General features: G+C 40.8%; 1 protein-coding gene across 3 annotated transcripts in view; it reads left to right on the top strand.

The window, feature by feature from the left end:
* Positions 1 to 14,343, top strand: part of HMCN1 (hemicentin 1) — a 414,195-nt gene extending 399,852 nt beyond the window's left edge. For 2 of the 3 annotated variants that reach the window (XM_048482504.1, XM_048482502.1), the window contains exons 99-107: positions 569 to 688; positions 1,344 to 1,478; positions 2,265 to 2,378; positions 2,922 to 3,047; positions 4,111 to 4,239; positions 4,882 to 5,229; positions 9,251 to 9,370; positions 11,271 to 11,397; positions 12,405 to 14,343. In XM_048482504.1, the coding sequence (XP_048338461.1) occupies positions 569 to 688; positions 1,344 to 1,478; positions 2,265 to 2,378; positions 2,922 to 3,047; positions 4,111 to 4,239; positions 4,882 to 5,229; positions 9,251 to 9,370; positions 11,271 to 11,397; positions 12,405 to 12,771 (1,586 nt within the window). In that variant the 3' untranslated portion in view covers positions 12,772 to 14,343. The remainder of the gene's footprint in view (positions 1 to 568; positions 689 to 1,343; positions 1,479 to 2,264; positions 2,379 to 2,921; positions 3,048 to 4,110; positions 4,240 to 4,881; positions 5,230 to 9,250; positions 9,371 to 11,270; positions 11,398 to 12,404) is intronic. The other variant, XM_048482503.1, reaches the window with a different exon arrangement.
* Positions 14,344 to 15,295: the final 952 nt, after the last annotated feature.

Raw genomic sequence — 15,295 nt, 5'->3', positions numbered from 1 at the left:
CGACTTCTCATCTTCCTCCTTTGGCTTTTCTTGAGTGGAAGAATTCTTAGCTGCAATTGGTGGATATATTGTTATAAGCAGTTGTCATGGTCAAATTGCTGTTGACAGTCCAACAGTTGAAGAACTGGAAAAAAATATTGAAGCAAGCACTTAGACATTAGCAATGTTTAGAAGCATAACTGGATCCTGTTCTGGTCTTGTAGTACTTGAATGAGATCAGCGCATGTTAAATTGCTTTTCTAGAACTATAAGGACATTTTAAAACACGATGAGTTTAGATTATCAAGCGTCCTGTATGTGCACATATGGAATAGATGAGTCATGATTGAATTGAAACTAGTTTTTCCTTGCCTTTGATCCTTAAATGTTTTTGTTAAGATATTTTCGAACTGAACTTTGTAGCCCTTAGCAATGTGACAAAGTTTGGGTTTTAGTGTTGCTTTAAAGAAGAAAGCTATGAATCATAGACACCTAATTATATCCTTAATGCTTCATATGGAACACTTATATATTAAACTATATAGTGAGAATGAGAAACTGACTTTTTAAAAATTGTGTCCATTGTCAGATGAAGATGAATGTGCATCCCAAAATCCATGTTCCCACACATGCCACAATGCAATAGGGAACTATTATTGCTCATGTCCCAAAGGCCTTACCATATCTGCAGACGGAAGAGCATGTCAAGGTAAGCATCATTTTATATTTTATATCACAACCAGATTAAAGGTTAATTAGAACCCACAAAGGCAATAGTCACAATCCAACCCTGATTTAAGATAACTGGAATTTGCCAATGGCTTATGACTGGATGAAAATGTCGAGCAGCAGTGGCATAGGAGGTTAAGAGCTCGTGTATCTAATCTGGAGGAACTGGGTTTGATTCCCAGCTCTGCCGCCTTAGCTGTGGAGGCTTATCTGGGGAATTCAGATTAGCCTGTGCACTCCCACACATGCCAGCTGGGTGACCTTGGACTAGTCACAGCTTCTCGGTGCCCTCTCAGCCCCACCTACCTCACAAGGTGTTTGTTGTGAGGGGGGAAGGGCAAGGAGATTGTAGGCCCCTTTGAGTCTCCTGCAGGAGAGAAAGGGGGGGATATAAATCCAAACTCCTCCTCCTCCTCCTCCTCCTCCTCCTCCTCCTCCTCCTCCTCTTCTTCTTCTTCTTCTTCTTCTTCTTCTTCTTCTTCTTCTTCTTCTTCTTCTTCTTCTTCTTCTTCTTCTTCTTCTTCTTCTTCTTCTTCTTCTTCTTCTTCTTCTTCTATATTTGTGCATTCTACCATATATTTCTATAATTCATGTTATATTGATGTGTGACCACACTGGTGTCTATTTTATTGCAGACATTGATGAATGTGCCTTAGGGAGGCATTCCTGCCAGGCTGGCCAAGACTGTGAGAATGTCATTGCCTCCTATCGCTGTGTGGTTAAATGTGGACTTGGCTTCAGAAGAACATCAGATGGTCTGAGCTGCCAAGGTATAGAATCAGCTTTTCTGAGTTTTTCAAAAATTTCTGGAATTAAGCCCTAATCCCAAAAATACCGACAAAAAACTGTGCCCACTCCTGTTTTATCAAAGCCTACTTGCAGCGTTTCATATAGAACAGGGCCTATTTATCTAGGGCTTCCCTGTTAGGTTTTGGATATATTTTTGGTTTTATTTTGATCTCGCAATTGGCTAGTCTCTTTAAAAATCCCAACAACTCACTTGGCAACAGCGACTTTCAGCCTGTGCTCACATGAATAGCTGCAGAATTGGAAAAAAGTTGTCGACTGGGTTAAGGGCATGCACCTTGACCATAGCCGTTCCCCTTCAGATCATTACTCATTTGCCATCACTTTTCTGTGTGAAGGGCTGTACAGTCGGGCACACTTTGGCGGAAATTACCTTAAAAGTGTTTCTTGACTCAGTGCAGCAGGAGAATGTTGTAAGCATGAAGAAGGAGCTTCTGCTTTTCCTCTTGCTTGGTCTTTGCCAGTGAAAATGATGGCCAGGCGGCGCCTTTTCACCCCCTTTCTCTGGCTCTATATGGTTTCCCTTTTCCCTGCTCTGTCTGCTCATGGAGGCAGAGAAAAGGGGTGAAAACCTCCTCCTCTGTGATGCTTCTGCTAGTGAAAATCTCCTCACAGTACTCCCCCATGAATGAGCATGAGTTCTCCTGATGTACATCATGTGTCAGGTGTATTATTTAATTTGATCCTAAGAAATGTTACTGGGCAAAAAGGTTAAAAAAAAGTTAAACTGTGTCTCTGTTATTCAACAGATATAAATGAATGCCAAGATTCCAGCCCCTGTCATCAGCGCTGTTTCAATACCATTGGAAGTTTCCACTGCGGATGTGATCCAGGATATCAGTTAAAAGGCAGAAAATGCATGGGTATGAAACAGACTTCAGAGCAATCAGATATATGCAAGATATTTTAAATTATTATAATGTTTATTTGTCAGAGACTTAGCTCAGTAATTGTTGTATAGATGAATGTATGAAATATATACATAGGCCGCCATGCAGCAAGGATCGTAAATGCCAGTCTTGAGTTCCCACAGAAATAAGTGATCATTGGTATACCAATCAATGATTTGCTTAGTGCTTAAGAAACTGTCTTACACCTTAAAAATAGAGATCCGCACACACAGAAATCTGGCAAGGCTCCTGAAATGACTCAAGAATATTTGAAATAGGAACTATGCCAGTAATGAGCACTATTTACAGCGCAGTCCTATGCTACTTCAATCTAAGCCTACTAATATCTCTGATAGTCACTAATATGCTTCTTGTGGGTTACGAAAGTCCTTGGTATAGTCCAGAATATTACAGTTGCATTCCTGTAATGACAAACCATAGTGTTTTTTTGTGTATGACTGCAGCTGCTATTGATGAAAACAATTAATAATTTGACTCTCTTCTTTATTATTAAAGATGTGAATGAGTGCAGGCAAAATGTATGCAGACCTGACCAGCTATGCAAGAATACCAGAGGTGGCTATAAATGCATTGATCTGTGTCCAAACGGAATGACCAAAGCAGAAAATGGATCATGTATAGGTAGATGCATTTATTTACTTTCAGAGTCAGTAACAGAAATTGCTAGTTGTTTCAGTAGCATCTGTCTCCTTTTCACATTTATGAGTGGCATTTTTATGGGTATCTCAACTCTTGCATCATGAATATGGAGGCTACTTAGGAACATCTATTTGAATCTCCAATTGGCTTATCACAAAGAGAAAAACCTTTGTTAAGCCCTCCTCTTTTCTCAGTGACTAATGCTATGTGTAATCTTTTTGAAGGATAAGACAAGAAGAGGTGGAAATAAGCAAATACAGACTATGTTAATCCTCAGATCTTGAAAACTGGTGGAAGGAATCTTCCTCCAGGGCAAGACAGTGTTCCTCCAGAAGTGACTTTTCTTCTGGGGGAAGGTCCCCTCTTCAAGCGGAAGGTCACAGCTGAATGAAGTGGTAAAGTACGAAATGCCGGTGGGAAAAGCTTTGGGCAGCAGTATAAATAAATATGGCCCCCTCTGCACAGCAAATGTATAACGGGTTGCAGTTGGGATAAAGTAGCTTGTTTTCTTGTTTTCGCGTTCAAATGCAGGCAGCGATTGGAGCCCATGGAAACAATCTGGGTTGCTGCCATGTCTTTTTACGGAGATGCGTCTCTTTTTAAAAATGTATTTATTTTACAACTTGTGTGTAGCTACGCAGGCAAGCACAAATGAACCCCACAGTCATGCTGATGTCTCACAGTATAACCATCTGCACCTGCATAGCTGTGCAGATGTAAACCACTAAATGTTAAAAAAAGGAAAACAGAGGCGAATGAAGCTTTTCCTGCCCAGCCGTTTGCTCGAGAGCAGCTGCAACCCTGGATTTTTGAAAAGACTCACTAAGAGCATAATTCTAAAAAAAAAACCTGGGTTGGAGAAAATATCATGGGGCAGACTTGTTTTGAGGCAGGATCTAAGCAAAGTCTCCCTCCCAAAACGGGTTTTTAACCGTCCTACACCCATGTTTATTGGCCCATGCAGAACAGGCCTATATGTTAACAAAGAGAAATATCTACTTACATAAAAATCCAACTTCCTTTAAGTCTCCATTTTCCTTGTTAGATATTGATGAATGCAGAGATGGTACTCATCAATGCCGGTACAACCAGATATGTGAAAACTCACGAGGAAGCTACCGGTGTGTGTGCCCAAGAGGGTACCGATCACAGGGAGTTGGAAGGCCCTGTATAGGTAAGCTTGTAGAAAGATTCAAGTATATATTAATGCATGTTCTTGTACCCAGAATCAATTTTGGCTCCTGCTTAAGCTATAAGCATTAAGATGCTACTCTTGAAGTCAGCAAACAGTTCAGACAGTGAGCTTGATTGACCTGTGAAGACTCCTAGTATAGCAGCAAAAACCCAGGACAGGATGCCCTCCTGTCCCCTGATGGCTGGAAGCAAGCAGAGATACATCAGTGCACCTCACTGTACCTCCTCATACAGTCTCTTGAGTTGCTGGCCATGCAACTGGCCTTGGAAGCATAGCACTAGAAGACTACTCCAGTCTCTATTTTATTCAATATTTATTGCACTTATAGATCACTCAATTTGTCTTGGTATGCCCATATTAAGATGATCTGAGACTGATTTCTGTGTGTGTAACTGACATTACTCCTTAGCCAAAATGATTACATGGTATTCATGAACTGTTGGACACCAAGACTAATGCATGCACTTGTCTAGCCCAGAAAAGCTGGACTTTGTGGTTTCAGAATCACGTTTGTGATGTCAGTTGGTCTCCAGACTGATATGCTTTTTATGTTTTGTGTTTCTTTTCCCCTTTCCCCTTGTGGCATGGCTCATTGCTTTGGACTTGATGCCACATGAGCAGACATTAATGAATGCGAACAAGTGCCTAAACCTTGTGCGTATCAATGCGCCAACAGCCCCGGCAGCTTCAAGTGTATCTGTCCCCCTGGACAACATTTATTAGGCGATGGCAAATCTTGCGCCGGATTGGAGAGGTTGCCAAATTATGGCACCTATTATAATAGCTATAACTATGCACAGTTCTCCCACATGAGAGACAACTATCAACCTCAGCAGTATTTCAGACACTCCAATATCTACAGCTCCTACTCAGAGTATAGGAACAGCAGAATGCCCATCTCCAGGACTAAAAGGAATGTTAGAGAAACTTGCCCTGAAGGCTATGAGGCAAGAAATAACACATGTGTAGGTAAATGTCATGTTTGTGTGTATATCTCTCTCTATAGCACATTCCAATGATTCACTGTACTGTTGGGATATTTTACACACAGATACTATGCTTGATTTTGCAAGATCCTACTCTCCAAACAGCTGATAAATATTTTCTAGAACCACCATTCTATTCTACGTATCATATTCACTTTGTGTTTTCAGGATATTGCAATCTTCCTTTGGGGGAAAATTTTTGGCTTGGATTGGGTGCAAAAAGCCGCTTTCATGGCAATACAATTTCTGCTTGCAGAGCATGACCTTTGTTTTCTGAGGCAGCCCTACATGCTCCCCTTGAATTCCTGTACAGCACCATTTGGGGAACGCATATTGAGCTGTGGGAGAAGGGGGATGTGAGAAAGTCTTGCTTTGTGTGCTGAAGTTGGTTCCCTCTGTGGAAACACTCCATAGGATCCAAGACTTTTAATTCTAATATAGATGCAGGTTTCAGAATTTTGTTCTGACAAATCACTGTTCTGCACAGTGGCGGCAGTGTGACTGATGTAACATAAAACAAGGGCTGTCTTGTTCACAAGTACAAAATAGAAAAATATAGGTCGAAATGGATAGCATGTTGTACAACATGTAAAGGGGGGGGGTGCCATTTTGGAATGACCAAAGCAAATTTACCCTGTTACAAGTGAGCAAGGTCAAGAAACTTGGTCTAATGGCTATGTGTCTTCCTTCCTTCCTTCCTTCCTTCCTTCCTTCCTTCCTTCCTTCCTTCCTTCCTTCCTTCCTTCCTTCCTTCCTTCCTTCCTTCCTTCCTTCCTTCCTTCCTTCCTTCCTTCCTTCCTTCCTTCCTTCCTTCCTTCCTTCCTTCCTTCCTTCCTTCCTTCCTTCCTTCCTTCCTTCCTTCCTTCCTTCCTGTTGCACAGGAATGGTCACGTTTCAGTTCAAAGACATGCTCCTCAGAACCATGTCCTCTGAGGCCCAGGTGATAGGAAACAGGATGTGTCAGACAGGGACATTTCTCAGGGCCTCTGTTCAAAATCTCTTCAGGATTGTCACTACCCAAACAAAAACGGTGTGAAAAAATTACTATGGAGCAGGCTGCAGATGCACACAAGAGGCTTCTATAACTACATGGAGACCTTTAGGGTGGGCTCACTTCATTTAGAGACGGGTGCAGGCCACACAAAATCATTTGCCATGCTGCCTTTGGCTTTCCTGTTAAATTATTTTAGAGCCCTTGTCGCCTACCTTTCTACCAATATTTTCCAAGTGAGTTAATAAAATTTCAAAAGTCAATTAAAATGAACAATTATAACATATTAATAATAAAGAACAGACTGGGGCAGTGAATAAGCCCCAAATTCTGTTATTTTCCTTTGTGGAACTTCTGAATGATTGAGAGGGAGAAGACAAAAGTGTTTGCACTTTGCTTTCCATTGAAATTAATGGGAACCATAAACAGTTGGGCAATGCTGATCACTTCAGGCCATTTCTCACTCACACGCAAACTAAAATCACTATGAAGACTGTAGCCTCAGACAGTGAGATGCATGTTGGAATGAGCTGTTACAGATTACCTCACACATAGTGCTTTCCAAGGGAGGAAGTTCACCCATCCTGCTGAGAGACACCAAGTGATGTACATTTATGTGTGAACCAGCTTTATTTACTGCAAGGATCAGTTTCCATCCCTGCTCCCTAGGGTGGCCATTTATCATGGAACACTTGATACAGCTGGGATTTGGATACATGAGAAAAACACTAAGGGGGTCCTGTTCCTCTTATATTAAAACTGTCACATGTACCGCTCACTGGTCAGTTTTCCCTTAAACAGAGGATGGAGTCAGAAACAGTGGCGAAACCCTGGTGGTGACTCAGTGGTAAACAGTCTTGGACTATTGTTGAAGGCTTTCACAGCCAGAATCACTGGGGTGTTGTGAGGTTTCTGGGCTGTGTGGCCATGTTCTAGTAGCATTTCTCCCATTTGAACAGGGCCACTTGGCACACTACCTGTATTGCTTAATAAATCCTGCTCAAAGAAGAGCCATAATGCTCGCCAGGTTTAATGTTATGCCTTCTGCCTTGTTACAAGGCAGATTTAACAAGCAAGAAAAGGCTAATAGATTGTGCCCGTGTAATGATGGCTCAGTTGAATCTCTGGCCCACCAATTACTACACAGTTTCCGATTTAAGGAAATCAGATCCAAGTATGTGAATCTTACTCCTTTACATTTACCTGATCTCCCCAATTTATTTAGATTACACTACTTGCTGGACAATCCTGATCCTTCTCTCTGTATGATAGTGGCAGACTTTCTTCTGGAAATTACTAAATGCCAGTAGATTTCCTTCCACTTAACATTTATTTCCTGTACTGTATATGTTTTTTAATCAGTTTTTACTATTGTTGTACTGTTGTCTATGGTAACAAAGATGTAGGTAACGTCTGAATAAGTAATACCAAACCTAAATTGGCTGCCTAGTGGGTGACGTGTTTTATATGTTAGTACTGTTGTCTATGCCAATAAAGGCTTGCTGAACTGCCACTGAATTGGCTGTTTCTGCACTGCAGTTGGCCCACCTGATATTGACCAAAGCCCAGGCCTTTTTCATTTCAGCCCCCAGTGTGTGGCATGGGCTCCCTGAACAGGTGAGGAAACTCCCTCAACAGCAATCTTCAGGAAGCACTGCAAGGCTTATTTTCCTAGGCTTTTGATGGGCTATGAAACAGCAGACATCTTTTGTATGTTGGGGGGCTACGTAGGGATTAGTTTTATTCAGTAATGTTTTAATAGCTACTTGTAACACACCTTGAGCCAGGAGGAAAAACAGGATATGAACATTTAAACTAAATAAATTATAAAGAACAGAATTCAAGGTAGGGATGTGAAAAATACATAGTATATTGGAACCTCCACTTTGAACAAAGAAAGGATAAAACAAAATAAGTTACTCTTGACATTGAAAAGTACTGAATGCTGGCCCCTAACATGGGAAGTCTCAGAAGTTAGGTGCAATCTGTCTATAAAACACCAGTCAAATTAAAAGAAAAATGACTACACAGATCAGTTATATTAATATTATCACTATCAAACAGGACCAGCAGTAATAGCAAGAACAGTAGTGGTGTAAAACAAAACAAAAAATATAAAAAATCTTGTAAGAGTTATTCAATTTTAAAAGCTTTCCAAGTTCATATGTGATATATATATAGGTGCCACAAATGCAATATATATGCTATAAAACACAGCTGTCCTTTGATGTGTGATTTCACTGTCCCTCAACCCAAAGCCTTGACTAAAAGTTTGTTGATGGTCTTAACCTGTCTCTAGTTTTTAAATTCCAGCAGTTCAATCTTCCAGATTTTCTTTGGCTGCGTTTAATTCACCACCACCACCACCCCAACGTAGAATATCCAGTCATAAATAGTGTTGCCTAATTTTGAGCTCATCAAGGGTGTGAGGAAGGCATTTGCGGCCAAGAGAGATTTGCCCCTGGAGAATTATCCATCATAATAGTGACTCCCAGAAGATAAGTGTCACTTTAAGTTTGGTGATTCAGTCCCTTCTTTGCCAACTTTCTGAGTAAGGTTGACCGGTTCTTAGCCACTGTGAGACCCTGGCCCCATCTACTTACTTCCTAACTTCTCCAGTGACGGCATTCACCATTTATGTGGTTCCTACGGGTAATTCTGTAAATGAGATACATCAACTCTGCATTATCTGCTTGTCTTGGTAGAAGGGCCTGGTAAGAGATTGCTCTTCTAATAGTGGACAAGCCAACATCTGATGGCAATGCCATGTTTTGTTTTTGTTTTAAATACATGTGTAATTTCAGCACACAGTTCAGCACACATATCAGAGGATTCCTATTTTGTTGTATTGCATCACTTAAAACAGTCCAGTAAAATATGCACATAAAACTTAGATGGTTTTGATTTCAATAGGGTCTGATTTAATGTAATTTCTAAAGTCTGGCATCAAAAATATTTTTCAATCTTGGATTGGCCATTCCAGTGTAAATGCTTAATTTCTTGCTTTTTGCAGATATCGATGAATGTGAGAATAGAGATGTTTGTCAGCATGAGTGCAGGAACACTCTAGGGAGTTACCAGTGTTTATGTCCAGTTGGTTACCGGGTAATGGCCAATGGCAAAACGTGCCAAGGTAAGGAAGTATTTTTCCAAACAGAATAATACAAGAGTAATGCTTTGAGTTTAGAGCTAATAAATGTCCTGGTAGGCAGCCACAAGAAGAAATTTGAATTTTTCAGTTGATGTAGGTACAATCAGGTAAGGTCTCAATGTTTTAATTAAATGATTGGCCTTTCTTAGAATTGCCAGCCCAGCACTTGCAATCCCTAGGCGATGTGGGGAGAGGGGCCTGTGTTGAATGTTAAAACCGTAGCATTTGAGATGAATCCGAGAGCATCATGCCTGAGCAGTGATGTGACTTCTGTGTTTGCAGCTTTGATATTTAATATTGCAACTTTGTTGGGACACTGACCTCCTCTTGCTGCTCCACTGAGCAGCAGTGGGCATGGTGGGACCCCAGTTGAGAGGTCTCCTGCCAAACTGGGAGTTTCCCTCCTCTCACCCATGCAAGTGTAGCCTATTCTATGTTAGAGATGCCTTTTCAGAATGGTGGTGCTGTCCCTGTTTGTGTTTGTCTATTCAGGACCTAACTACATGCTATGCCTTCTCTACATCCTTTCCTGGTTCCAGCTGATAGGAGTTCTGATTAGGATTAGGAGTGTGGTGCATGTGGAGGGGGCCTTCCTTCACTGGGCTATTTTGCCAACCTAAAAGAGTCCCCATTGCTGCTGTTTGCTCCAGTGGGAAATGTAAAGCATCCTAATAGGCTGCATGTGTACTGCAGGAAACATGCCCTGCCACCTGAAGGAAACTCCTACTTCAGAATAGACTACAAAGACAACTTCAAATGAACTCCACCCAGACACATGCAAATGCAGTTGTGGATGTGATCCGAAATGCAACAGCAAATACAAATAAACTCTACTCAGATGCATGCAAGTGTGTCTTACCCCCCCCCCCTTGAGGTGAACAAAAGATATACACAATTACTCCACATTGTGTCACTGTGACATGCCCTGAAGATGTTAGCCATAGATGCAGGTGGCACATTAGAAGCAAAAACTACCAAACCATGGCCACGCAGCCTGCAAAACCCACAACAGCTTCTTGTAAAGTACATTGATAAATGGCATTTGGGGGGGGGGGGGATGTTGCAGTTAGTTTTTGAATATTTTCAAGAGTTGGGCCTTGACATTGCTGAATTTTGCCACCTCTCTCACGCTAAAACCGGAATTGGCACTAGTTCTTTCCTGATATTCCCCAATGGTGTTCTTTTGAATGGTTCATTTCTTATCACAGTAAACCAGAAACTGTGCATTACAAGGAGATCAGCAAACCTTTTTTCTGGTGTTTGGAATTTTAAAATAGTCACTGGATCTGGGATTTTAGATGTGATAGAGATAATTTTATAGTTTCTTTTGGCCTATTTTTCCACACCAGTCCCCACCCCCTAAAAATGGCAGACTCTGTGATTGTGAAAAAAATAAAACTGGTAGAAAAGGTTCACCAAAGTATGTGTAGTTATCTAGTGCTGTCATAGTGGGTAGCTGTTTGAAGCAATGAAGAAGTTTGCATTCTAGATAATTTTATTGTAAACTGAAATCATTCTTGGTTAGATATAGAAACATATAGACATTTGTAATTTTCCCTTGTTCCTCTGTAGACAGCCTCCTCATTGCCTTCACATTAAGCATACTTGGGCAGAAGGAGTTCCACTTGCAAAGTACAACTTTCTTGCCTCTTCCCTTCTGTGGCATCTTGAAATATCACCTACCCCGTGCTGTTCCTGGAGATTTCCTGTCCCCAAGGAACAAGACTTTGAGGAGAATTTCAAGCTTCCAGAGGGGTATTTGTAAAAAAAAAGTTGTGGTCTGCAAGTGGAAACATTTCAGTCCACAGAAAAACTCTGACAAATCTAAGCCATAATGCCTTCACAATCTCTAAAGCCTTATGTTTTTCTTTTTCAAATTCAGATATAGATGAGTGCCTTGAACAAAACATCCACTGCGGACCAAATAGAATGTGCTTCAACATGAGAGGAAGCTATCAGTGTATAGATACTCCGTGCCCTCCAAATTATCAGCGAAATCCTCTTTCTGGGTACGATGCAACCCTCCTTTGGTTCTTCCCATTTTTTTTTCTGGAATGAAGTTGTAGACATTCACAATGCATAAGCAGCTGGTCCGAGCGTATACTCAAGGGAGGCAGTGGCCAAATGAACACCTACTTGCCATCTCTGTACATTGCTAGCAGCCAGGAAGGGGAGGGGAAAGCAGATTTGAGATGATCCAGATTCATGCTGCTGCTTACGATCTGAGTTATGGTGGGTCCTTTCAGAATATAGTAACTTTTCAGCTAAGTGTATCAACCCAGAGGGCAGCCCTAAGTGGAAAAATGCTAATGTGATGGTATTGTGTTGATTTTTTTTACTTGCTACAGACATGGGTAGATAATGCCCATGTGTTGCTCAAATAATGTATCATTTGGGCCTAATGTATTGTGTCACATTCTGAAAAACACAGAACAACACCTGACCTAGTGGTACAAACTTTGTCACATTTTGTACTATACTGCTTGACATTCATGCATAATTCAGTAATATAAAACTATGGGAATATACCCTGTTTAAAAGAAGGGATCATATTTCATTTGGAGTCATCTTCGTTTCAGTCAGAGGCTGGTATATTCTGATAACTGATGTTTGTCTGAAAGGCTGAAATAACAAAGCAGATTCAGGTAGCAGCAGCACCTTAATAATGGAATCTCGGGCGGGGCGGGGCAGGGCGGGGCGGACTCAGGATTTCTGACAGGTAGCCAAGACTGTTCAAAGCATGACTATCAAGTAGTACAGTACAAAATGTGTCAAGGTTTTTACAACTAGGTCAGGTGTTGTTACTAAAGATGTGTTCTTCAGAATGCAGCACAGTATATTAGGCCCAAACAATACATTATGTGAGAAACACATGGGTATTATGTGCTCATGTACACAATTAAAATGATTCCATCTTTTTCTTGATGGAATACATGGGAGGGTGGGGGATCCTAGTCTTCCGTTCAGGTAAATAAAGTAGATGAAAAATTTGACCATTTCATAATTGTACTTCTAGGTTCTGCCTCAAGAACTGTCCACTTAATGATCTGGAGTGTGCCTTGAGCCCTTATGCCTTGGAATACAAACTCGTTTCCCTCCCATTTGGGATTGCTGCCAATCAGGATTTAATCCGACTAGTTGCCTACACTGAAGATGGAGTGATGCATCCAAGGACAACTTTCCTCATGGTAGATGAGGATCTGGCAATCCCTTTTGCATTCCGAGATGAGAACTCGAAAGGTGTGGTCTATACAACCAGGCCTCTGCGAGAGCCAGAGACATATCGAATGAGAGTCAGGGCTCTCTCCTACAGCACTGATGGAACCATTGAATACCAGACAACCTTCATTGTCTACATTGCTGTGTCTGCCTATCCGTACTAGGAAAGCACTGCTGAGAGCAACCAAAGTATGATAACCCCATGCATACATGCCACTGGGTGTCACCACTTCCAGAATGCCTCTGCTGCCTCATCTTCAGACGATTGCAACTTGAAAATAATTGGTGCTATTTTGTGTTCCTGTTTCTTCCCTACAGCTGCCGGTATGTTTCCTCCATCATTCCATCTTGACAAGAATGACTATAATCCACAGTTTCTCAGAACCTGAACCACTCGCTTTATTTATTACCCTGGAGCAGTCACTTTCCAAAGATGGTTCTGTTGGACTCTTTGTTACTTGTTTAGAAGTACTAACTAGGTGGTATTTTAGTGGTCAGATGTAGTGGACTCAAATGATTAATCTGACATGAAGACAAAAGCAGGTTTGTTTCTCACAAAATTGCAACGTTATTCAGAATGTTTAATTTCTTAATTATTTTGCAAGGCTTGCTGGAGATAGATTTTTTCCCCTAGCCACAACAAAAGCACCACAACGCTAAAGATCTCTATTTTTATGTCAATAAAAGCAGGGATCTTTAGAAAAAGTATGTGAATGCCATTAAGTACAATTCACGTTATTACATAGCAAGAAATCTTTTTGCCACTCAACTGGCAGATGACTGATTAAAACAAACAGTAATGATGGCTGTATTGTCAAACAAATGTTTGTCCCACTCATGCTTTATGTTTTATAGTTGTATACTTAGAATCACTGGGTTGCATCCCATGGAAGATCTACTGCATCCCATGGAAGATTTAGTATGTGCAATAGTCTTTTCAGAAACACTAAAATTACTCTTCATTGTCTGTTTCCACTAAATGAAAGCAATTTCATCCCTGGTTTCTTTTCTGTATGCACAAGACGTATCACAAAGTATTTCTTCTGATATTTTTTTAAAGTAATGACATGTTGTGTGTTGTTGTAGCCCCTGCACAAGCACAACTGCGCTAAGTACATTTTCCTTTCTGTCCATACATTGCTGGATCCAAGCCATAACATCTGAAGCCCTTCATATCCTGAAAAAAGGTCACTTCCAGTTTGCACCGTTATTAAAGCATTTTTACTCTGGTGGTTTAGCCCATTTACATTTCCTGTTTCCCATGTTCTTTATTTATCATCTGTCAACTTGATATGGTCCATAGACTGGGAAAGCCTGCTAAGTATATCGTGTTTACAACTAAGAATCTGTGGTACAGCAAACAAGGAAACACAACTATCTCTTTCAAGGAACGACAAAAGAACTTACAGTTGATAGTAATTTGCCTACCCCACATGGAATAGGTGTCTAAAAAGAAAACAAAACCCACCAAGTTTGGTTGAGCAATATTAGGTGTCAATACACTGTATAAGGTGATAACAAACTCTGGAAGTAATTTTTGCCAAGATGTATTCTATTTTTAGGAATATATGTGTGTCTCTGTGTGTTGTACATATATATATATAAAGAATTGTTTGCTTGTGTCTATTTTCTATGCAATATCAAGGGGCCCTCCCCAAAAGAAGTATTTTTACCGAAGAGTATTGTTTACACAGTGGAAAATAGCCAAAATAAAGATTCACATTCTTTTTAAAAAATGAAATGTGCCAAGACTGCTATGAGGTGCTGATTATTTGAAGTGGAATAATGATGAATGGAATAATAATGGAATAATGTGGGGAAATTATGTGGGGGAAATGAAATAATAGTTATCTTATATTTGACCCTCTAAATTCATTTACAGTGTCAGAAGGGTTTTCTCAGGCTCTCTCTAGATAAGAAGTGAAGGACACTTTGGAGAATGACCAAAGCTACAGATTTCCCACTATGCCATTTTGGGTGAAATGCTAGGGAGACTCTCTATATGCAGTGATTTATGCTTCATGCACTTTCTTTCACCATCTCCTTAAGCCATTCCTACTGTGAGATTCAGTGGAGGATGAGGAAGATCTCTGCGGACCCCCAAGTATGCGTCTTCTGGATCTATTGAATGGTAGTACGAACATTGATATAAAATTGTTGTGTTTGAAGGTTTGTTAATTTGTTGAAGCAATTTCATATTTGTTTGACAAGCCACAGGATGCTGTGATTTTATTAAATTTTAAATTTTCTTAGATCTCGAATGGAGATTGATGTAGCCAAGGATGAGTAGGTTACATACGCATAGTTGCATTTCAGTTTAGGGAAATGGAGCAGAGGAAAGGTGGCAGGGATCCCTTTTCCGTCACGCTGAATCCCAAGTTAACTGATTGCCCCTGTGGACTCTTTATGTTCTCTTCCCCACAGCTGGTTGTGGGAAAAGTGAATTGGATTCAGATACCAAAACAGAGCATGAAGTTTGGCCCTACAGTGTCTATGATACAAACTTGCCTACTCTGGGTTGGGAAATACTTTGAGATATTGATGTGGAGCCTGTGGAAGGTAGGGTTTGGGGAAGGGTATAATGCCATACAGTCCACCCTCCAAAGCAGCCATTTTCCTCAGAGTAATTGGTCTGGCTCATCTGGAGAATGGCTGTAGTTCCAGGAGATCTCTAGACCCCATTTAGAA

This window comes from Sphaerodactylus townsendi, unplaced genomic scaffold, assembly GCF_021028975.2.
Source record: "Sphaerodactylus townsendi isolate TG3544 unplaced genomic scaffold, MPM_Stown_v2.3 scaffold_18, whole genome shotgun sequence".
Classification (NCBI taxonomy): Eukaryota; Metazoa; Chordata; class Lepidosauria; order Squamata; family Sphaerodactylidae; genus Sphaerodactylus; species Sphaerodactylus townsendi.
This window is presented reverse-complemented; position numbering and strand designations above follow the sequence as displayed.